The sequence below is a fragment of the Dromiciops gliroides genome, chromosome 3, assembly GCF_019393635.1.
Source record: "Dromiciops gliroides isolate mDroGli1 chromosome 3, mDroGli1.pri, whole genome shotgun sequence".
NCBI classification, from domain to species: Eukaryota; Metazoa; Chordata; class Mammalia; order Microbiotheria; family Microbiotheriidae; genus Dromiciops; species Dromiciops gliroides.
Window position 1 is genome coordinate 189,006,927 of NC_057863.1, and position 25,004 is coordinate 189,031,930.

The 25,004-nt window shown below is 37.0% G+C and overlaps 1 protein-coding gene across 5 annotated transcripts in view; it reads right to left on the reverse strand.

Annotated features, from left to right (window-relative positions):
* Positions 1–1,075: 1,075 nt before the first annotated feature.
* LOC122749876 (interleukin-1 receptor type 1-like) overlaps positions 1,076–25,004 on the reverse strand; it is a 40,125-nt gene continuing 16,196 nt past the window's right edge. For 4 of the 5 annotated variants that reach the window (XM_043996438.1, XM_043996435.1, XM_043996437.1 and 1 more), the window contains exons 3-13: positions 23,873–23,939; positions 20,226–20,460; positions 18,148–18,337; positions 17,059–17,224; positions 15,933–15,998; positions 15,547–15,661; positions 13,174–13,325; positions 11,908–12,051; positions 11,448–11,570; positions 10,353–10,520; positions 1,076–2,728 (exon numbers count right to left, since the gene is read on the reverse strand). In XM_043996438.1, the coding sequence (XP_043852373.1) occupies positions 2,349–2,728; positions 10,353–10,520; positions 11,448–11,570; positions 11,908–12,051; positions 13,174–13,325; positions 15,547–15,661; positions 15,933–15,998; positions 17,059–17,224; positions 18,148–18,337; positions 20,226–20,460; positions 23,873–23,933 (1,800 nt within the window). In that variant the 5' untranslated portion in view covers positions 23,934–23,939 and the 3' untranslated portion in view covers positions 1,076–2,348. The remainder of the gene's footprint in view (positions 2,729–10,352; positions 10,521–11,447; positions 11,571–11,907; positions 12,052–13,173; positions 13,326–15,546; positions 15,662–15,932; positions 15,999–17,058; positions 17,225–18,147; positions 18,338–20,225; positions 20,461–23,872; positions 23,940–25,004) is intronic. The other variant, XM_043996439.1, reaches the window with a different exon arrangement.

The following is a 25,004-nucleotide window of genomic DNA, read 5'->3' on the forward strand; positions in this document are numbered from 1 at the left end:
ATAATCAACAAGCCTTACTTATATAGGGAATAAATGAATGAGTCAAGATTCAAAGCTAGGTACTTTGACTCCAAATCTAGCTCTCTTTCTACTGGACTAGTCCCAAATGGGTGTGATGTAACTTTTAAAATTCACATTTTGATTTTATTTCATAGCAAAGATACAAAGAGTCTAGAAATGCCTTCTCCCCCTGCCCCTGGCCAACCCCCCCCCCAACAAGCCACCACCAACAACCCATAATTGTACAGCAAATAGAGCAACCTAACTTAAAAAAATCAGTTCATTGATTTGTATAAATTTCTTCTGATTTCCATTTTCATCATTTGTGTAGGATCTCATTAGTTTGGCTAAACTTTTTGCAGTTCTATTTCATAGTTCAGGCCTGGCAATGTGAACTTAAGATAGAGATATGGGTGAGGAAAGAAACAGACTTTTAGACAATACGAACCATCAGATTTCTTAATAAAGCTACAAGTTTAGGACAACTTTATTGGAAAACAAATACATTGGATTGGAACCAATCAAAAAGATTGCTGCAAATCATAAACTTGGTGTTTTAATACATAAAAATATAAAAACATTCAGCATCTGCTGAAGTTACACAAATGAACAAACATATTTCTATCATGAAACATATAAACAATATACTTTATCAAAAAGGTAATATCTGACACTGAAAAAAATGGCTCAATGCTTTTCTTTCTGCAGAATGAAAAGTAGGACGTATATTGTTCTAAAGCCATTCTAAAATCTCTCAAGGATGTCACCTTGCTTGATTTGTAGCACTTTTTATACTAAAACTGTCAGCATCATAACTAAAAGTACAATTTTTTAAAATCTCATTAATTTGAAATGTAATGGAGGGGAGGATATAGTCTTCTGAGGCAAGCAGGAAAAATAAAGTTTAATAAGGCAAAGGGAGATCACCCAGAATGAAAAATTAAATTTTTCCTCCCTGAGAAGCCAATGTAATTAAACCTTCCTGTGTTAGGGTCTTCTCCACTTGTATTCCTCAGCTCTTCTTGAAAATCTTAGTGTTCATTCTTTCCCAATTATTTTCTTCTCTTTCCCTTTCTTTCACATCATATAAATTTCTAAGTTACAGCCAGCATGTTTTAGAATTAACTTTCCTAGGGCAGCTAGGTAGCACAGTGGATAAAGCACCAGCCCTGGATTCAGGAGGACTTGAGTTCAAATTCAGCCTCAGACACTTGGCACTTACTAGGTTTGTGACCCTGGGCAAGTCACTTAACCCTCATTGCCCCGCCAAAAAAAAAAAAATCATTTTCCTGACACTCCCAACCTACTTCGCAGAACATTATAGATAAAATTTATTATAAGGCATTCAATAGGAACCTTTTTCCTCTTTCTTTTTTGTGTGACATTCTCATAAGTACTATACCACTGTATTATAAGAAATGCTTGCTGACTGACTGAGGTTATCTGGAACTCCCATCTAAAATCTCTATGTATGCGATCTTATAAGAAGAAATCTATTTTTCTCTAAGATATGTTTGTATTTTTATTTCCTTTGAGGCCAGCCTCTAAAAAAAACTATTATGTGTTCCAGTGAAATCTTGACCCAGATATAAAAGATAACTTCCTTTTTTATTTTTAGGTCACTATCACTACAGAAACCTAAGGTAAAATGCCATTTTAAAAGCTTTGCAGTCCAAGAGAATTATTTTAACCACTAATACAATTAAAAGTCTCAATATAAAATTCTCACTCATTCTTTGCAAACTGCCAGCCAGCAGTAAATGTGAATGGATCGAGCCAGTACAAAGTGGATGTAAAGATATCTCTGAAATTCTTCCTTGCTGAAATGCTGTTTGCTCAAGAATTTAAAACAACAATAACAACCCAGTTTGGGGAGGAATTTTCTAGTTGCTTTGCCTTCTGAAGCTACCAGATACCTTTTCTAAACAGTTACTGGTTTTTAAATCTATCCTCAATTACTGCATATTCCTCCTTCTTAGTTTTATATTTTATGTGCTGGTGTGTTTCATAATGCTGGCTTTAAAAGGAGGATTGTAGAGGTTTTCCACCCTCTCCTTCTTTCCCCTATTTAATATTCCTTCACTTCATCGTGTCCCTCATCCATCCTTGACCTAAGTTCCTTCACTGTTAATGATTTGCTCCTCTATGAACTACTCTTAACACTGAAACACAAACACACGCGCACACACACACACACACACACACACACACACACACACACACACCTCATGACTGGAGGGACAGTGTGTCCAGCTTGGAAATCCTTTAAGGCAAACAGGCAGCTGGTCATGTGTGCAATCTTTCAGAGAGCTTCCCTGAGTGCTCAAAGTACCATGTGCTATTTCTTCTTAGAGTTCAGCACAAGAGTCTAGGACCAGGGGTTCCCTTGTGGAGAAAGAGTCATGACACTGTGCTGGCATGTGGTACCTGACACATCTCCAAAACTTTGTCTTTGCAGATGGGGCTTCTCCCATGATATCCCCTTTCCATCGAATGACACCATGCTTTTGTCTGAGGTATTTAATAGATTCTGGCATATTCCCATAGCTCTTAATTTTTTCTAGTTCAACCAGGATGATTTTGATTCCATCTTGGACAAGAGCATTATACATAGCTATTTGCTGTTCTGATGTGTTTCCCAGCCAGTTGTAATTTGATTGCTCTCCAGATAAGACAATAATAAGTCTTCTGCTTTTCAGAATGTTTTCATTGGTCACCATGATAGCATCTGAAAAATACAAAGTGTGACATGGTGTACAAAGTTTCAAGTCATCATCCTTCTAACCTCTTTTCCTGCTTATACACTCTCCCTTTTGGATCAGTGGCTCTTTCTAATTTGACTACGCCATTCCCTTCATCAAAAACCTTTAGTGTCTAGAAGACAAGTAATCAATCAATAAACATTTATTGAGTGCCTAGCATGTGCCAGGCAGCGTACTATGCATTGGGATACAAAAAGAGACAAAAAACAGACCCCTGTGAAATAACTTAGATGACAAAATGCAAACTCAAAACTCCTCCATTATCTGCCCCCATAGAATGCAAATTCCTTCATTTCTGTCTTTGTATATTTGTAAACCCAGTGCCTAAATACAGTGATTGGTTTAAGTGACTTAATCACTTAAAAACTGTTTGTAGACTGACTGATTGATCTGACTCCTATCTTATTGAGCATTACTTCCCCTTACAATTTTAGCCAAAATGGACTATTAGATATTTTCCACTTTATGCAGTCATTTTCTGACTTTGCATAGCCATATCATTCAGCATGCCTAGAATATACTCTTTTGTAAAAATCCTTTTCATCTGTCGGGGCTCAGTTCAGGTGCTATTTCTTTCATGAAGCCTTCTCCCCATCCTCCCAACCTAAAGAATAAAAGCTTCTTCCAGCACTCTATCTGGATATCCTAAAAAATCATAATTGAAAGAATCTTCCTGTGAAGACATCTTGTCCAATCCATACTGGACAAGAGACCATCTAATCTTTGTTTGAAGGCATTTAATGAGGGGGAATCTTATATTCTCTAATGCAGAACATTCCGCTTTGGGATAGCTTCAATTATTGGTTTGTTTGGGTTTTTTTTTTTCCTTCCAGCATAAATCTGCCTCTCTGTAACATCCACTCATTGCTCCTAATTCTTCCCTCGGAGGTCAAACAGAATAATTCTAATTTCTCTTTGTAACCCTTTAAAGTGCTTTGCACTTTAAAATGCTTCTTTTTTTTTTTTAGTGAGGCAATTGGGGTTAAGTGACTTGCCCAGGGTCACACAGCTAGTAAGTGTTAAGTGTCTGAGGCCGGATTTGAACTCAGGTCCTCCTGAATCCAGGGCCGGTGTTCTATCCACTGAGCCATCTAGCTGCCCCTAAAATGCTTTTAAAATTTAACTTAATAGCATCTCTCTGACTACCTGAAGGGAGCAATAATGTCCCCATTAAGTTTTTTCTTCCTCAATCTAAACATCTTGAGAAAAATTATCATTTCTTTCACATATTAGCTAATTATTTAAATTGGAGAGACCCTGGCTCTCTTTTCCTATCCTATTGCCTTGTCCAATCTCTCAATGACAGGGCTTATAGAAGATAGGATTAATATTCTCCTTATTCTGGGTATTGATACTCTACCCAAATAGCTCAAGCTTGGGTGGCGGATACAGATTCTTTGTCTAGATTGCCCAAGGCTGGGAGTGGTCTGGGTATAGGGATAGTCTCTCTCTGTCCAAGAGTGACATGATATCACTTTCAGCCCCTCATTGTTAATTGTTAACCAATCAGAGTTGATTGCCACCATCAGGAATACCCCTCTTTCAAGGGCATGTTAGTTAACCCACTGCCATGATAGTCTTTGGCATTCAAGAGAGCCACTTACCTCCTTTTGTTAATAAACATTCTGGCACAATTAGTAAAATGGTCAAATACCCATCTCTCAAACTTTTTAAATGTCACAATCTCCAGTCTGATCCTCATATAGCCCAGATAGATAGATAGATAGATAGATTGATTGACTGATTGATTGATTGATTGATTAAGGTCTTCTATCATCTTAGTAACACTCTTCTGGACACTATAGAGCTTAGCTATATCCCTCCTAAACTATGGCACTCATAACTAAGCATAACCCTCTAGCTGTGGTCTCACTATGGCAGTAGAGCAAAACACTGTAAGACTAGCATTTCCTACTCTGGATACTATGCTTCTCTTATGGGAGCCTTGGGTAATATTTTATTTCAAGGTTGTCATAAAGTTCAGTCAAATCGTATTGAGCTTGAAGACCTCCAAAAACTCTAGAACATTTTTAACAAATAACAATGCCTCATTCATCTTGTACTTGTCCCATTGCTCCTCATTACAAGAACTAGGATGAGATTTTTTTTGAAAGTTCCAAATTTCCACTGTGTAGGTCATGAAAGATGGTGAATAGAATTCATTTCTTTATAGCTTAATGATCATTCTTGAGGAAATACTGAACCTGAAGAGTATTCTACTTCCATGTTCATGAACTCTGAAATTCCTTTATCTGATCATAATCTTCTGTCATTCTATCTTCCTTTTCATTGTGACTTCCAATCCCTTCACCCTATAGTGCTTCTCCAGGCTATCACACTCCTCCCTTCACTATCTTGACCTTTTGGTGAACCAGTTCAGTTCTACACTATTCTCTGTACTTGTCCCCTTCCCTCGGTCCTATCTTTAATCAAGCCTTGCCAACCCCCAAATTCCGATTACTCTCACAATCCACAACCTTCATTCACTATTATTCATATGCTGCTGAGAAAGCTATATAAAGCCATAGAAACCATGCTGGTTGAACCCATCACAAATTTGTTACATAATCTCAACTGGGTTGGTTCAAGACACCTCCCTAATTGATTTGCTCTCCCACAAACCAAAGAGGCTATTCCAAACTCTTCTTAAGGCTCCCATCCCACCACCACACTCCGTGCTCCCACTTTAAAGGGAAAATATTGAGGCCATTCACTGTGCTTTTCACCCCTCGACATCTTACATCTCTCAGACATCTTTGCCCACTATATCTTCCTCAACTTCAGAAGAGGTGAGCCTCCTCATTGCCAAGGCCCTTTACATGTACCCTTGATCCCATCTCTTTCGGTCTTCTCCAGCAGATTTTCCACTCTATTACCCCCCATTCTCTTACTAATCCACAGTCTCTTCCTGGCTGCTTCTTTGCTGCTTACAAATATGACTATATCTCTCTTATCCTTACTTGATCCTACTGTTCCTGTTAGGTATCATTCTTCTTCACTTCCTGGCTAAACTCATTGAGAAAGCTCTCTACAGGGGGTAGCTAGGTGGCAAAGTGGATTCAGCCCTAGATTCAGGAGGACCTGAGTTCAAATATGACCTAAAACACTTGACACTTACTAACTGTGTGACCCTGGGAAAGTCACTTAACCCTCATTACCCCATGAAAGAAAGAAAGAAAGAAAGAAAGAAAGAAAGAAAGAAAGGAAGGAAGGAAGGAAGGAAGGAAGGAAGGAAGGAAGGAAGGAAGGAAGGAAGGAAGGAAGAAAGGAAGAAAGAAAGAAAGAAAGAAAGAAAGAAAGAAAGAAAGAAAGAAAGAAAGAAAGAAAGAAAGATGTCTACATTAGGTGACTACATTTGCTCTTCTATCTCTCCATTCTACATACCCTCTGCAATGTGGTTTCTGACCTCACCATTTGACTGAATCAACTCTTTCACCAAAGTCACCAATGATCTCTTAGTTGACAAATCTAATAGCTTTTTCTCAATCCTCTACACAGATTTTGACACTTGAGCACCAACTTCTTTTGGATACTCTTCCTCTTTAGATTTTTATGTCACATACTCTCCTAATTCTCTTCCTATCTGTTTGACTGGTCCTTCTTAGTTTCCGTTGTTGTTGTTGTTCATTTGTTTTTAGTCATGACCAACCCTTTGTGACCTCATTTGGGGTTTTCTTGGCAAAGATACTAGAGTAGTTTGTCATTTTCTTCTCCAGATCACTTTACAGATGAGAAAACTGAGGCCAACAGGGTTAAGTGACTTGCCTAGGGTCACACAGCTAATAAGTGTCTGAGGCCAGATTTGAATTTAGGAAGATGAGTCTTCCTGACTCCAGGTCTGGCACTCTATTCACTGTGCCACCAATTAATTCTTATTCCAGGTCTTGCCAACTACTGTGTGTTCCCTAAGACTCTGGTTCCCCCCCCTCTCAACTTCTTGCATATTATCTCCATTGGTTATCTCATCAGCTCCCAGGGGTTCAATTATCTTCTCTATTCAGATGATTCCCAAATCTCTATATTGAGTTCTAATCTCTCTCCTAAGCCTCAGTCTCAAATTTCTAACTGTGTCTTGGACACATTAAACTTGATTTTCTGTACACATGTCAAACATAAAACGTCCAAAACAGAACTCAGTATCTTTTCCCCAAAACCCTCCACCCTTCCTCACTTCCCTGTTACTATTAAGATAACCACTATCATGTCAGTTACTCAGGCTCACAATCTGTGTCATCCTTGACTTCTCTTGAACTTAGTCCATTAGTCCACAAATCCCATCTGTTGCCAAGTATTTTCATACCTTTCTTTACAACATCTCTCACTTCTTCCCCTTCTCTACACTCACATAGTTGGTAAAACTCTTATCATGTCCTGCCTGGACTTTATGGTTAGTCTCCTTGCCTTAAGCTTCTACTTATTTCAATTCATTCTGTACTCAGTTATCAAAGTGATTTTCCTAAAATGCATGTGTGGCCATGTAACAACCCATTCCTCATTCAATAAACCTCTGGTTCCCTATTATCTCCAGGATCAAATATAAAATATTATTTTTGGAATTAAAAGGCTTTCACAACTGGGTCACTTCCTACATATCCAAGCTTCTTATACTTTACTACCCTCCACATATTTTATGATCCAGCATGTAAGTCTTTCCAGGTTTTTGTGAGAGCATCCTGCTCATCATTTCACAGTTACTATTTCTGAGTTTCCCCCAACCCTACTCCCTCCCCAAGTCATTTATTCTCTATCTCCTTTCACCCTTTCCTTCTTCAAAGGTGAATGCTTCTGACTGCCCCCTCCCCTAATTTGCCCTCCCTTCTATCACCTCCCCCCCCCCATTCCCCTTCCCCTCTCCTACTTTACTTCAGGGTTAAGATAGATTACTATACCCAATTGAGTATGTATGTTATTCCCTCTTTGAGCCAATTCTGATGAGAGTAAGGTTCACTCACTCCCCAGCACCTCCCCCATCTTCCCCTCTATGGTATAAGCTTTTTCTTGCTTCTTTTATGTGAGATACTTTACCCTATTCCACTTCTCCCTTTTTTCCCTTTCCTCTCTCACTCCTTAATTTTTTAAGATATCATCCCTTCGTATTCAACTCACACCTGTGCTCTCTGTCTAAATATAATCCATCTACCTGCCCTAATAATGAGAAAGTTCTTATGAGTTACAAGTATCATCTTCCCATGTAGGAATGTAAACAGTTTAAACTTTTTAATATCCCTTATGGATTGTTTTTCCTGTTTACATTTTTATGCTTCTCTGGAGTCTTGTATTTGAAAGTCAAATTTTCTATTCAGCTCAGGTCAAGCATGCCTGAAAGTTCTCTCTTTCAATGAATTGCCATTTTCCCCCCTGAAGGATTATACTCAGTTTTGCTAGGTAGGTATTCTTGGTTGTAATCCCAGTTCCTTTGCCCTCCAGAATATCATATTCCAAGCTTTCCAAACCCTTAATGTAGAAGCTGCTGTGGCTCCACAATAATTGAATTGTTTCTTTCTGGATGCTTGCAATATTTTCTCCTTGACCTGAGAACTTTCCAATTAGGCTATAATATTCCTGGGAGCTTTCATTTTAGGATATCTTTCAGGAAGTAATCAGTGGATTATTTCAATTTCTATTTTACCTTCTGGTTCTAGAATATTGGGGCAATTTTATTTCTTGGAAGATGATGTCTAGGCTCTTTTTTTGATCATGGATTTCAGGTAGTCCAATAATTTCCAAATTATGTCTTCTGGATCTATTTTCCAAGTCAGTTGTTTTTCCAATGAGATATTTCATGTTGCCTTCTGTTTTTTATTCTTTGGATTTTGCTTTATTGTTTCTTGATTTCTCATAAAATCATTAGCTTCCATTTGCTCAATCCTATTTTTTTTTTGTTTTTGTGGGGCAATGAGGGTTAAGTGACTTGCCCAGGGTCACACAGCTAGTACATGTCAAGTGTCTGAGGCCAGATTTGAACTCAGGTCCTCCTGAATCCAGGGCTGGTGCTTTATCCACTGCACCATCTAGCTGCCCCCTCAATCCTAATTTTTAAGGAGTTATTTTCTTCAAAGAGCTTTTGTGCCTCCTTTTCCATTTGGCCAATTTGGCTTTTCAAGGCATTCTTTTCCTCATTGGCTTTTTGTACCTCTTTACCATTTGGCCTAGTCCAGTTTTTAAGGTGTTATTTTCTTCAGCATATTTTTGTGTCTCCTTTACCAAGCAGTTGACTTTTTTCCCCATGATTTTCTCATTTCTCTTTCCAGTTTTCCCTCTCTTCTCTTACTTTATTTTCAAAGTCCTTTTTGAACCCTTCTACAGCCTGAAACCAATTCATATTTTTCTTGGAAGCTTTGGATCTAGAAGCTTTGACTTTGTTTTCTTCATCTAAGGGTGTATTTTGATTTTCCTTGTCATCATAGAAACTTTCTAGGGTCAGCATTTTTTTCTGTTTGCTCATTTTTCCAGCTAATTTCTTGACTTTTAACTCTTTGTTAAAGTGGGGCACTGCTTCCAGGGTGGAAGGTACACTGCTTCCAAGCATGGGGGTGGGTGGGTGGTGCAGCTGTTTTTAGAGATACTTCTAGGTATTTGTAAGTTTTTAGTTCTTCCAAGGTGGTTTGATTTAAGTAGAGGTATGTTTACTACTCTCCTGGTCTGTTCTCTGGTCTGCAAGCAACCACAGGCCTGCCTTTCTGCCCTAGAACTATGAACACAATCCCATTCCACTGTAGCTGCAAGCTCTGGTGTGCTTGTGTTCCTCCCTTGCTTGGGACCTCCACACAAGCCTGTTGCCCAGATTTAAGTATGGGCAAAACAACAGAGTCCTGCCTCAGTGCTAGCAAAGAGATTCCTGTAATCTCCTCCTTGCCAATTTTTCTACCCCTTTACCATCTGTGAGCTGAATTCCAGCAGCAGTTGCTGCCACTGCTGAATCAGAGGCTCTCAAGGCCTACTCCTGGTTTGCTATAGCTGGGGCTGAGTCTGTGCTGGCATGGCCTGTGCTGGGCTGTGCTCCACTCTCACACAGGTAAAAGAGATCTTTCTCTTTCTGAGTTGTCTTTGGCTGGAAAATTATTTCACCCTGTCTTTTTGTAGGTTCTGTTGCTCCTTATGGCATTATTTGAAGATATTTGGAGGGGTCTTGGGGAGAGCTCAGGCAAGTCACTGCCTTTCCTCCACCATCTAAGTGTTTTATAAATCTTAAAGCACCTTATAAATTGTAGGTAGCTAAACATATTAGTAGTGGTGGTGGTGGTGGTGGTGGCAGTTAGGATGTGCAAAGAATAAAGCGATGGGCCTAGAGTGAGGAAAACTCCTTTTTGTGAATTCAAATCTGGCCTCAGAAATTTATTAGTTGTGTGACCCTGGTCAAGTCACTCAACCTTGATTGCCTTATTTTCCTCATGAACTGGAGAAGGAAATGACAAACCACTCTAGTATCTTCACCAAGAAAACCCCAAATGGGGTCATGGACACAGCTGAAAAATTACTCAGCAACAAGTAATAGTAATAATAGTAGTAATTGTTCTAAATCTATCATCCTATGAAATATAAAATATTACATATGTTATTAGAAAGTTCTTTCCCCCATTTTAAACATACCTTCTCCAACAAGGTCATCCCTTCCATAGATGAACAGATTATATCCGCATTGATTTTCTAAGACTTCAGGCAAGATTTTAAAGACAAAGATGTCTGAGATGTAAGTGGACCCTTCTTCAAAATTTTTTGGATATAATATATACGCATCATAGACTTTTCCATCTGAAGCTAAAGGATGAAATATAATGTACTTAGCATTCAAAAAGTTGGATCTGACAAAGCAGAGATCACAAATTTTTATTTCCAAATTAAAATTGATAGTTTTTTGGCACCAGAATGTGAATAAAAGAACAACCTCTAAAAAATGTCTCTAATTATTCAAATGTCATTAAGTTTTCTTATTGACAAGTTGATGGCTCAGTTGTAATAGTTGAAAAAATAGTCTTTATCTTCTTAGCATAGAAATGCACTTTGGAAATATAGTGTCCCTATTTCTTTGGAAATAGTCAAACCACCAACTTGGAGGCCTGATTTTCCCACAGTAGCCCCTGTGGGGCCAAAAGGGAAATTCAGAAAACTTTCTATGTTAAGTGACATGATTATTTTTGTAATACTGCATTTAGGGGCAGCTAGGTGGTGAAGTGGATAGAGCACTGGCCCTGGACTCAGGAGGACCTAAGTTCAAATCCGGTCTCAGACACTTAACACTTACTAGCTGTGTGACCCTGGGCAAGTCACTTAACCCCAATTACCTCACCAAAAATAATTAATTAAATAAATGAATGAATGAATGAATGATACTGCATTTAACATGATGCACATAGATATTATGGTCATTCTGGCCAAAATCACTGACCTAGAGCTTTAAAAATAAATAAAATAAAGAAAATTTGCCAAAGTGTTCTGTCGTGGAGAATGTTTAGAATACATAAACAATGTATATTTTTCTTTTAAAAATTCATTAGTTTCTTATAATAAAAAGTGTCAGTAGAAGAAAATATGCATGCATCAACCCTCCTCTCCTTCAAGTGTAAACACTGTGATGCAATTAACTTGAGATCTAAAATAAATTCAATTTTGGGACCCCTTAGCAAAGTTTCTATAACAGGTACAAGCTTGTGATTTCCTATTCATTGCCTCTCCCAAATGTCTCACCCATAAATTCCACCATCCTCTCCTTTAAGTAGACTGGTGAGTGATTAGTTGTTGTTTTTTCCTCTGTGATGCTAAACAAACAGAATTCATCTGGGATGCCCCCAGACCTGTTCATTTCTTCCTCTGGAAGGCAGATGGCAGCACAGAGATCATGAAGAACTATTAAAAATAGCCACCACACCCCTACCCCAACAAAGCACTTTTAAAATGGAGAAAATTCCAATTACCAAGCTTAAAATATTTTTTACCAATTTGATTTATATTCTATGGACAAAATGACCTAACTTAATACTTAAGATATTCTTATCTGTAAGTCTATTAAACATGGACCACAACTGACTTTACCAACTAAAAAACAAAACAAACAACAAGGGCAACAACAAAAACCTGACAGTCACCTCCTTGTCTGATTTACTAATATTCAAAAGATGATATTGATCATTTAAAAACCATAATTTACCTTTTTTCAGGAAATAAGGATGGCAAGAATCCCTATACAAAAGCACAATTTCAACCTTGAAGAATTTGTAGAGAAATATAGAGAATGCAACCATTAATGCCAAAGCGCTGAATCCTCCAATCAGGTACATTCTGGAATCTGAGACTACCTCAGACAAGGAAGTAAATGCAAATATTAAACCTGAGATAATCATACTTTAAGCACACAATCATCAACAACATCTGAATGAAGCAGAGTTTTTAGGTTTAATTTCTCTGGTTTCTTATAAAATCAAGTCTCTTGTTCCTATTATGTAATAACTACCAATGCTTCTATCCATAATTCTCCACTAAAGACCATCTGTTAATTCATAAAAAGGTTTTGATCTGCATCAGTGAATGGAGTTTGCATACCAAAGAAATTACAGATTTTAAAGTATTTAACTAAAACATAAATCTATCTTGCTAGTAGTAGATGATCTTTATGAATTGCTGTGTCCAAAAAAACCTCTCACCTGGTAGCCAACCTTCAGGTGATGAGTTTGTCTACATTTAGCAAGCCTGTCCTCAGATAAGTGATGCATAAGCTGTTTCTGGGTCCATGCTTAAAGACTTTGCACCAGAATGGTACCTTCTAGAGCTTATGCTGTGATGACATAGCCTTTAAGAACCCAAGGTCACTTTCAGACCATGATAAAACATTATACTGAAGTTTTAGCAAGGGGGAAGAAAACTTATCTAGTTGAAATATAGCTTTAATTCAGGTACCAGCTTTACCAGCTGTCATTATTGTTAATTAATAACAACACTGCTCATCCTGGTAGTCAAATACAGTCTTTTAAATGATTCTAGCTGACTGATTTACTCTTTTCTTTCACCTAGGAAGAAGGATGAGTGTATAGATATGGAGAAGTTGTACACAGTCTGGCCCTTATAAAAGGCTTCTTTCTCTTGATATTTTCCTGGTACCTGCTCTAAAAACTTTTTTTTTGCCCTCCTCAGTTTCTACCACTATTACACATAATACAAGAAAATTAATGAAACATTCATTTTGATGAGATCAATTGGAGTCCAACTTCAGAAACAAATTCTTCACTAAAATAACAAGTGAACCACAATCATCACAGGTACATTTAGAAAAATAGACAAAAGCTGTCTTTTTGAATTATTTCAAAGTCCCAGATAACCTGTCACTGAAATATGTAAACTTCACTATTCTCCTTTTTAAGTGAAGGGCTTAGCACAATACAATGTAATTATAGTTCAGATAAACAACCAAATTGCTTACCTGGTGGTCTCAAGGCAATATATGTTGTAACTATACCAGCATCATTGATAACCCAGCATAAAAATGGGTACAAATAATGCCTACTTTCCACTTTTAAAATGACCAGCCTGGAAACCCTTGTAACAATGTCCGTATTGTTTAAATTCAAAGCTCTAGTCAAGGAAGAAAGAAAAAATAAGGCTATTTACGAAAACTTTGACACAAATAATCTCAATTTATTTGGTTTCTTTCTTTTTCATTAAAATAAATTGCTGCATATGCAATGACAAAGTCTTCATGCTATTATCTATGTTGTCAAATTGTGATTTCTCATCCCTAGTTTTATTTCAGCACAAGCTTGAGAGATATGATAGAGGGTTTTTCCATATGGGGCAGGAGGATGAGACTACATAACTTCTAAGGTCCTTTCCAACTTAAAAACACTGACAAATGCCTTAAAAACAACACAACTTTGTTTAGGTCATACAAAACAGTGTTGTAGGTTTCATGCCATACCGGGACAACAAAGCCTTCTAAAAGGGTCCATATCAGTGCTAAGTCCTACATGGTAAGACCACGGAGAAGGAATTAGTGACAGAAGGAATATAGAAGGCTAGTAGAGAGATATTAGAAAACAGAGAATATGAGGAAACTGAAGAAGCTATAGAAAAAAAAAACAGTATTTTGATTAGGAAAAATTAGGAATGCCATAAAGGTTTTGAAAGCTGGGGAGTAGAAGATGAGGAACAGAGATCAAAGAAGGGATGACATGAAAGTTTCTTTTGAACATTTACTTGGGTGGGATGCCAAGCATAACAAAAAATTAATTCAGAGAGATTTCTATAAGAAACTGACTCCAAGGAAAGCTGGCAAGTTCATATAAATTGAAATAGAATTAGTTCAACCTGCTATGAATGGATGAGGCCCCCAAACTCTTTGCTTTCTCAGTGAAGAAGGGAATGAAATGGAATAATCCTGATTGAAGGCGGGGGGGGGGGGGAAGCCCAAAGAAAAGAACTGGGGAATTAAATTGGAGATGAACAGTTAAAGTCCAATTTATTGTGCCAAAATAAAAGTGAAGATTTTTTAAATCAAGATTGTAGTTAGGATTTTCTACACACAAATACAGTCAGGCACTTGGATCTTTACACAATATAGTAACCAGTAGTTATACTGTATGAGCACTTAGAGAATGAACTGTGGGCACTAAGGAGAACTCAGTCCAATAGGGCAAGGGAATAGGAAAAGCTGTAGATCTAAATATCCAATTTTTATAAAAGTAACAATAATATCTCTCAATTATTAATTATTTTACAGTTTACATAGAATTTTACCTACATTCACCCTATGAAATAAGATATGTGTCATTATTGTTGCTCCATTGTGTCAGACTCTTCGTGACTCCCTTTAAGATTTTCTTGGCAAAGAAGATAGAGTGGATTGACATTTCCTTCTCCAGCTCATTTTACAAAATGAAAAAAGTGAGGCAAACAGGGTTAAGCGACTTGAGCATGGTCACACAGCTAGTCTGAGGCCATATTTGAGCTCAGAAAGATGTCTTCCTGACTACAGGCTTGCATTCTATCCATTGTGCCACCTAGCTGCCCAGTTCTAGCATGCCCCTGCATAAATGTCTTTACATTTTAACTACAATAGAGCCTTGAAAACTGGGAGTTTCAGAATACCCTAAAACCTGATGAGGATGATCTTACCTGGTGAGTCTAAGGCTAATATTTAGAGACTCCCTTCATTCCCTATCAAGAAGTTGGTTTTTGTTCTTCATCCTCAAAGAGGACCATAACATTGGGGTGATGTCATGACTTGCACTGAATTGGATTTAAGTGAGGGAGGGCTGTGCAGTCACAAACCTCACTCTCTTCTCCAGAGCCATCCATCAAGAGAACTGGAGATGACCCTTGATGTTTAAGGCAACTGGGATTAAGTGACTTGCCCAGGGTCACAAAAATAGCAAGTATCTGAGGTAAGATTTGAACTCAGGTCCTCCTGACTCAGGTCCTGACTCAGGACCAGTGAGTGCTCTATCCACCTAACAGCCCCAAGAAAGGCAGCATAATCTAGCAGAAAGAGCACTCATGTTGGAATGGGAGATGGGAACTCTACCACCCAACTTTATGAATTTGGATAAGTAACTTCATTTCTCAGTTCTCCATTTTTGTTTTCTTTTTTTTCTATAAAATTAGAAGATGATTGACAAACTTTTATTTTTTATTTTAATGCTCTTTAATTATAATTTAAGATGCTAAAAATAAGGAATTTTGACCATTTCTTAGACTAGTGAAAATTATATTGCTGGTTTAACAAAATAGCAACAGGATTTTTAAAAAAATGAACAATTTCTCTTCCTCTATATTCACATAATGACCAAATACTTACGGAAGTTCAGACAATGTAATATTAGGTTCATAGGAAGCAAATGATCCATTCCAAGTCCAATATTGAAGGTCATTCTTTTGACCTGTGAAGTTGCAGTCCAAAAGCAATTGAGATCCTGTTAAAAAACAACAACATTCAAAAACTCTATGGTGACAAATATAACAAAAAAGGAAAATATTGGATGTTGGAGGGGATGTGGGAAAACTGGGACACTAATCCACTGTTAGTGGAGTGAAACTATCCAACCACTCTGGAGAGCAACTTGGAACTGTGCCCAAAAGGCATGTTAAAAAAACAAAAAACTTCCAAATGTCCTCTAATACACTGATGTGAGAGGGAAATACATGCATTTTATAAACAGAAAACCAAATGCTGACAATACTTACCAAGTTTCACTTCCTTTGTTGTGTTTTTTGGAGTTAGAATCACTGGCATAATTTTCTTTCCTTTATCTAAGAAAATAAAATAAAATAAAGGTTATTTTTCAAAGTGATTTCTAAGGAGTTTCAAAGGATTATCTATCTCAAAAAACTGGCTAGATCACATCTGGGCAAATGATCATTCAAGTCTCCAGGCAAGGCAAGGTAGTTAACATGGGGTTAGATGTATGGAGGAAGTAGCAAATCTGCCTGTACATGCCTACGCCAAGATCACACCCTAAACCCCAAAGCCACTGGTATTCTCAGGGGTTGGCCTTCCTAATACTACAGAATTCATGGACAAGACAACTTTAATAAGCAGAATTAATGTGTCAGGTAGTGACAGACTAAGACACTTTTTTTTCAAGACCTCTAGCTCTACAGTTTCTCTTAAGGGGACTGTAATTGTATGAAAAGACAAGGGTGGGGACAGAGAGGAAAAGAATAAATAAAGCATTTCCTTGGATGGAGAAGATAAGAGTAAAGGTTTCTTAGGGCAAAGTAGGGCTTGAGCCCCCTGGAAAACTATGACTTGAATCCGAAGCAGAGAAGGGAGTGAGATAAACCAACTTGAAGCTGGGAAGATGGTGTGTCAATATCTTACATAAAAAATAAAGATGAAAGGATGATTCAAACCAGCCACTTCCTTCAAAACTTGGCTTTGCCTGGAACTTGTAGTTCTGGTTATTATACTGTCCCAAAGAAGATAAAATTGAGGTTGAAGTTTAGATTGAATGACTTTGTCTCTCTAACACATGAGATTAAGCTTTATTTCCCTTAAACCTCAGGAAGCAGAAGCTACAGTGCTTTGGGGTACATTGTCCCCTTTAAGAGCACCCAGATATCAAGGGTACTCTGTTCCCCTGGAATATGGTTAATTTTATTCCATGTGTTCCTAAGGTAGCAATGGTCAATTAGGTACTAAGCATCAGACAATGGAAAATAAAGGAAGAAGAATGATTGGTTGTGTAACTGTGGATATGCCATGTCACCCTCCTTAAATATCATATTTAATATCATCTGGACTATGGGACAACAAAACTAGTCCATCCCTAAGGTACTTTTCAAAGTTCTTAGATTTTTTGACACTTACCCATAATATTTAGCTGTATTACCCGAGAAATGTTATAATGCTTCCCCATATAGCCATAGGATATAAGGCAAGTATAGTGCCCCTCATCTTCTTTCTGTACATTATCTAGGTAGAGATTATCTTTTAGTCCATTAAATTTTGTATTGCCAAGGAGAGGTTTGCAATCCTAGATGAAAAAAAAGTCCCTTTAAATATTGAGAAAAATAAAACTACACATATATGTGTATACATGCACACATGCACATAATACACATATGTACATATACATTCACCTACATACATACATATATGTATACACAATATACATTTGTGTACATACACACACACACACACCACAGGAGTAACTTTAATCCCTGATCTCTCCTCTCCCTCCCCCTTATTGTCACCTTCTAGTATATACTGAATTTCCAGAAAATAAGATTTGTATACCTTTGGAACTTACAGGTAAAGTGGGAAAGAATTTCTTTACAATTTTATTTATTTAATTCCTAGCCACCTTAGTGACTATAATGTTAATAGCTCCTTTCTTAATGCTACTTCCTTTCTTATTTTTCTTAACCTGTATTTCTTATCTTCCAAAAATCCAATCTTAACTTCCAACAAGCATGTCAATGTAGTGAACATTAATAGCTCTCAAAGAAACTCAACATGTATCTAGGCTTTAGTTGCCCCAGTCTGTGCTGTTAAATTAAATGTAGAGGGAAGCAAGTAAATTCAAGGACACCATTTCATTCAAAGTAAGCAATACATAAGCAAATAATCCCCTAATGTCAATTTATAATATCTTTCCCCCCATAATTTATCTTTCTCTCAATTTTAAAAACATATGGAAAAGAAAAACAAATTATGGCCCCATGAGCAAAAGTTAAAATACTTTTGCACAATTCCCAACTTTTATAGAGTTTTGTGCCCCCATTTAATTTGAGTTTTTATAGAGATTTCCTCAGAAGTGTCATCCCACAGCATAATAATACAATATATAACTTGAAAATTTACCACTTTGTCTATTTTCAAATTTTCACAAAATTATTCAATTTATTGGGGGGAAGGGTAGGGAAGAAATAATACTATTTTTAAGAAAGAAAATACCTTAAACCACCGAACTTTAGGTAGATTATAATTTTCATCTTTAAAAATATCCAAATGGGGACACACAAGGTAACCACCAGATCCTAGAAGTAATTTTTGTTGATATTCAGATAGCTTATCATAACACGTTCCAGGATGTTTCTTCAAAATTTCTACCTTGAGTTTCTTTTTGTGGCAGTGGGTAGAATTTCTACAATGAAAATAAAATGGTTAGATCCAACCCTTTTACAAATTTTATTCTCTTTCCCCCAATTTACTATGGGTATGTACCATCAGCCCCACCAGTAAACTTGGGCTAGCAAGGTCCTGCCCCAGGCATGAGAGTGAGGGAGTCTTGTGCTTTGGGCGACCTTACAAGACATCACCACAAAGAACTTGTGAGATGTCATGTTTTCCTGGAATATCTGAAAAATAGTCTTATGATTTAGGTCGTATGGGGATTCAATCTTTAATGATCACTTACTGTGATGCTAGGAATTCCATGAGTTCTTACTGTAGCCCATACATGTTTAATCAGGTATCAATGTGTAGCTGACATTTACTGATACTGAACTTTTTGTGTATAAAGGGAGAATTTCTAGTAAAGGTACCATGAAGTGAAAAATTTGAATACCTTTGAAGAAAGTATACTTTAAATTTAATATAATTATCACAACATAATTATATTATAAAATATTATAATACCATAATTATATTACAATTATTCTAACATAATTTAATTTTACTTTGTAAAAAGTATTCTTTTAAAGATCCAACCATTCTGGAGAGCAATTCGGAACTATGCCTAAAGGGCTATAGAACTGTGTATACCCTTTGAACTAGCAATACCACTGCTAGGTTTATGTCCCAAAGATATCCCCAGAAATTTGGAGAAAAAGACCTATTTGTACAGAAATATTTATAGCAGCTCTTTTTGAGGTGGCTAAGAATTGGAAATCAAAGGAATGTCCATCAACTGAGGAATGGCTAAACAAGCTGTGCTATATGATGCTGATGGAACATTATTGTGCTATAAGAAATAACAAGGCCTAGAAAGACTTGTATGAACTGAAGTGAGCAGAACCAAGAGAACATTGTGAACAGAGACAGAAATATTGTTTGTTGAAGAACTGTGAATGACAACTATTCTCAACAATACAATGACCAAATCAATCTGAAAAGACTATTGATGAAACATACTATCCACCTCCAAAGAAAGAAGTGATATTGATTGAACACAGACTAAAGCATGCTATTTTTCACTTTCTTTCATTTTTTTCTTTTATTAAAGTTTTCTTGTACAAAATGACTAATATGGTAATGTTTTACAAAATCGTACATGTAGAACCCATATCTGATTGCTGACCACCTCAGAGAGTGGGGAGGGGAGGGAGGGAAGGAGGGATAAAAATTGGAACTCAAAACTATAAATATAAATGTTTATTATTTAAAAAAAATAAAGCCACTCATTTCCCCAAGGGAATATAAAGGTCAAGAAGCCTCCAGGAGGGGTCTTTGGTTTACCAGAGAAAGCCAAATGACCACCCTTTTATTAATTATTCACTAGCCATAATTTATTAAAGTGATTAATTATAGGAAAAAAATTAAAAATATTCTTTTAACTAATTTTAAGTTTACTTTAATTTACAACAGAGTAGAGTGCTGGGCTTGGAATCAGGAAAATTCATCTTCCTGAGTTCAAATCTGGCCTAAAGCACTCACTAGCTGTGTGACCCTGGACAAGTCACTTAACCTTGTTTGCCTCAGTTTCCTCATCTGTAAAATGAGCCAGAGAAAGAAATGGCAAACCACTCCAGTATCTTTGCCAAAAAAAACCCAAATGGGGTCACAAAGAGTTGGACACAACTAAAAAAACTGAACAACAATATGATACATCACCATATCTCCCATTCACCCATGAATTTTATAATAGTTTTTAATCGAATCGTTTATGTAGACAGAAGTCCTGCAAAAAAATTTGCCTAGGGTCCCAAACATGCTAGAGCCCACCCTTGTGTATTACCCATATCATTAACTTCATTCAGGTTTTTTTTGGGGGGGTATTGTTTCTGAAGAAAACAAAAACAAAATAATTTTACCTTTCAACACAGTAATAATATCCTGAGTCATCTGCTGAAGCTGGAACAAACCAAAGCATCTCTCTGTGCTGGTGAACCCTAGAATTCTGATCCATAGAGATGACAGTATTCCCATCACTTCCATACCAACTTATGTTTCTGTGAGAGTCATATATGTTCAAACTACATTTATGAATAGCAAGTTCATCTTCAGAAATAACAAGTACTATATTATCTTCAGACTCCACACAAGGACCTTTTAAAAAAAGAATGTCCAATTATGGATTATGTCCTTCAAAGCTTACTACATAAAAGGAGACAAGCATAATATAGCAGATAGAGCATAAGACTGGGAATCAAGGACAACTGGGTCTGAATCTCACACAGGGAACTAGATGTGTGACACTGGCTGAGTCACTTACCCTCTCTAGTCCTCAGTTTCCTCATCTGTAAAATTAAGGGATTAGATTTGATGAACTCTAAGGTACCTTCCAGTTCTAAATCTACATTCCTATTATGATATAATATTTGCATTAATCTATTCACTATTTTTAAAAGGGCAGGAGTCAGCTCAGTGGTGCCATGGAGAGAGCACTATTCCTGGAGTCAGGAGGACCTGAGTCCTCACTAGCTGTGTGACCCTGGGCAAGTCATTTAACCCTGATTGTTTCTCAAACAAATGAAAACCACTACTGCCTAAAAACTCAGCAATTATCAGCCAAATGAGTTCTTTAGGACATGGAAGAGTGCTAGGTAACCAATTGACCCAACCTCTTTGTTTTGTAAATGAGAAAATTGAGCGTCAGAATGGAAAAGAACTCCTATTCATCTTCATCACTGCTCAATCGCTGCTTCCCTTCATCCTAAGGAATAAATGACTTCTCCAATAAAGATACAACTCATCTATATAGTGAACTTGAAGTTTAATAGGAGTTAGGTTTTAAAGATGAGTCAAAATCACCCTTGAAAACCCTTAAAGCCAACTAGGTGTTGCAGTGGATAGAGCACCACCCTTGGAGTCAACAGGACCTGAGTTCAAATCTGGCCTCAGACTCTTACTAGCTGTGTGGCCCTGAGCAAGTCACTTAACCCCATTGCCTCACCAAAAAAAAAGAAAAAGGAAAAAAAGAAAAGAAAAGAAAAGAAAAAAAACCTTTAAATCACTCATAAAGGATAGACTATAATTTCATGGGTATAAAAAGCTCCTAGGAAAAAAATTTCTTCTTCAACATGGGTCAGCACCTTCTCTGAAACTTAGTCTTAGAGTAATGATTCCTGTTTAGTGGTTCTCAAACTCCTTTGAGGTTTGCAATGATGGTACATTCATTCATGCACACACACACACACACACACACACATATACATATACATATACGTGAATACATATTCATGCTAAAAATTTTAATGGTACCTTAAGCAGTAAATAATTGGGCAATTTTATAAGTAGCATGTTATTTGTTGTTGTTGTGGAAAGGGGTTTGAAGGACAAAAATTATTGAGAACCACCATCTTAGTTGCCTAGAGAAGTGGTGTCAAACTGAAATAGAAATGGATCCCTACATGTTGACTTAGAAAACTACAAAGGAACATGGTTTATGTTGTATTATATATTTATTTATTTTGTTAAGTATTTCCCAATTACATTTTAATCTAGTTGCTGCCCACTGGGGAGTTTTGTGGGTCTTGAAAGTAATACTTCTAGTGTAGAGCACTCAGGGTTCAAGTGACTTACCCAAGGTCATATGGCCAAAAATACAACAACTCAAGTCTTCCTGGCTCCAAACCAAAATTAACTCTCTATCTACTATATAGCACTGCCACTCATAATATAGTATTGTGTCTTTAAACAGCTCTAGGTAGAAAGCAGGGCTGCCACTCCAGTATCTTTGCCAAGAAAACCTGAATGGACATGACTGAAATGAGTGAACAGTAACAACAAAGGTAGAAAGGTAGGGCTTCTGGATCTGTGGTGGTTGCTACAGGAGGCGGGGGTTGGGGGAGGGGGTGCGGCAGTAAAGAGAATGAATGTAAACTATTTTTTACTAGGCCAGGACAGATAGGCAGGAACCAGGGTTTTCTACTCTCAAATAGGAAAGAAAAAAAGAGGCAAAGACTTAGCTGGTAGAAAAAGTGATGATTGAGGGGAAATACTCTTGAAAGGGCTTCTTACATAAATAGGTTTATATGATTTCAGGGGTTTTGAACCTTGTTTACGTCATGTACTCCTGGTGACACCTATGGACCCATTCTCTGAATAATATTCTAATCCATAAAATACAATATAGAATATTACAGAAGAAGTCAAAGACAAAATGATGTCAAAACTTAAAACAAAACAAATTTTCAGACCCCAAGTTAAGAAGGTCTGTACTGGAGGGTGATCACAGCACAGATAACTAGTTCCATAATTAAGATAGCAGCTGGCATTTATCTAGCACTTTATGTTACTGCCTTTGATCCTCACAAAGGCCTTGTGAGGTTGGTGCTATTATTATCCTCATTTTACAGATGAGCAAACTGAGACTAAGTGACTTGTATGGAGTCACACAGCTAGGAGGTGTGTGAGGTAGGATGTAAGCTAAGGCCTTCCTGACTCTTAAGTCCCACTCTCTTATCTAATGCCTAGCTGCCATGGAACAAGATAGGACATAAGGAAATCAAAGAAAATTCAACAGGGTCCTTCTATCTAACCAGAAATGGTACAGTGGCAACACAATGGATAAAGTGCCAGGCCCGAAGTCAAGAAGACTCTCATCTTTCTGAATTTAAATCTGGCTGTTGACATTTACTAGCTGTGTGACCCTGGGCAAGCCACTTAACCCCCTTTGCCTCAGTTCCTTATCTGTAAAATGAGCTGGAGAAGGAAATGGCAAACCACTCCAGTAGCTTTGCCACAAAAATCCCAAATGGGTAATGAAAAGTCGGAAACAACTCAATAACAACAATGGTTGGAAGGCCATGCGAGGCAGTTCTCTTTTGTTCTCTCTACCAGCCTAAACAAAATGAACTGGCTATGGACATGAAGAGAAGAACCCAGATTCATACTCAAGTATCATACTGTGAGAGGTATGAAGGAACTGACAGATCCGTAAGGTTTCTTCCAGCTCTTATATCTATGATCCTCTGTTGTAAATAGCAATAGAATGGGGAAATAAAATTCATGGATGCTAATTGAGAGGAATGGAAGGCTGAATCACCCACATTAAATAAATTATTTTTTTCTGTCTCTTTTTTTTTCAGTGAGGGCTTATAAGTTGAAAATACAAGTCCATTGTAATGTTTTTTCTTAATTTTAAAAAATCTGTGTATCTTAGGGGGCAGCTAGGTGGCTCAGTGGATAAAGCTCTGGCCCTGGATTCAGGAGGAACTGAGTTCAAATCCAGCCTCAGACACTTGACACATACTAGCTGTGTGACCCTGGGTAAGTCACGTAACCCTCATTGCCCCACAAACAAATAAATAAATCTTAAAAAAAAAAATCTGTGTATCTTAATCATTCTTTTGTTTATAAAGAATCACCATACCATAAAATCAGTCAATAATTACTTACACACCTAATTTAAACAGGAACACGTCTTTCACAAATTTGACAAGAATTTCTGTTTCTAAAACACACAGAAAACTTTTTTTGTAGGATACACACTGAAAAAATTTCTTATTTAACTTACCAGCTTCAAGAGAAGGAATAGATAGAACTATGAAGCAAGCATACCAAAATAAAGTCATCATACTTTCCTATAAAAAAAATAAGAAAACATTACTGCTTCTGCAAGATTTCTTTAAAAAACAAGCCACCATTCCTTCACTTAATCAAGTATTCATTCAGTGCTGAAAAAATCCAGGGAAATTTGAAGACTTGCTTTTAAGGTCCTTGGGGCTCTTGATCTTCTGACAGATTTAAGAGATACCTAGGACAGAGCAGAGGAGAGAGGGGGCTTTCCATTTATGGGGCAGCTGAGGCTGGTCTCCAGTATAGACCAAAATGATATTAGAGCTTCTGTATATGTTTATATATTTATTTATAGCTACAAGTACTAATTCAAATGCCTGACAATAACTCTGTCTCAATTTTTTAACCACAGGGAAACCATCATTTTAGATGTGTGATCATTTGAATAGAAACTGAGTTATTTGGGGGTTTGTTTTCCCTTTTGTGGAATTTCACTCACTTAAGAAAGCAAACAGTTTAAGTATTTCAAATAATTTATATGCTAATCACCCATAAGCTTAGCTATTCATTGTAGCAGATCTCTAAACTGGTCAACACTTTGTAAGTCTACTTCAAGACTCTGATTATGCTAGGAAGCAATAAATTGCATCTAATAAATCTGCAATTCAGATGTTTTACTAATCCAGACTAGCCTTCAAACAAATTAAGTCAAACTAATGTTTCTAAGTGAACTTTCCTAGGACATCAGTATGATTAAACAAGGCAGCCATTAGAGTAGAAATAACAACTGGCTTGTTGTCTTGCACTCTGAACTTACATTAAAGAAAAAAACCCAACAAATATTTTATTCATGTTTTCCTTGCAATTACCATTTCCATTCCGATCATACACATTACATTTTTTCTCTAAGGTATTATGAAATAAGCTAACTGGTTTATGTTCTTTCCAAGAGTTGGATATTTCCAAAATCCACTTGTTTAATTACAAGATGGAGAGGTTAAGACACAATTTTTCCCCCTAAGGAGTGAAAGGAGGAAGTAAAATAAAGTACCAAGCTTAGTTTTTATACAGGTGGTTTATCTAAATTAGCCCAAAGTAACACTAAATTCTCACCTTGTTGACCAAAAGAG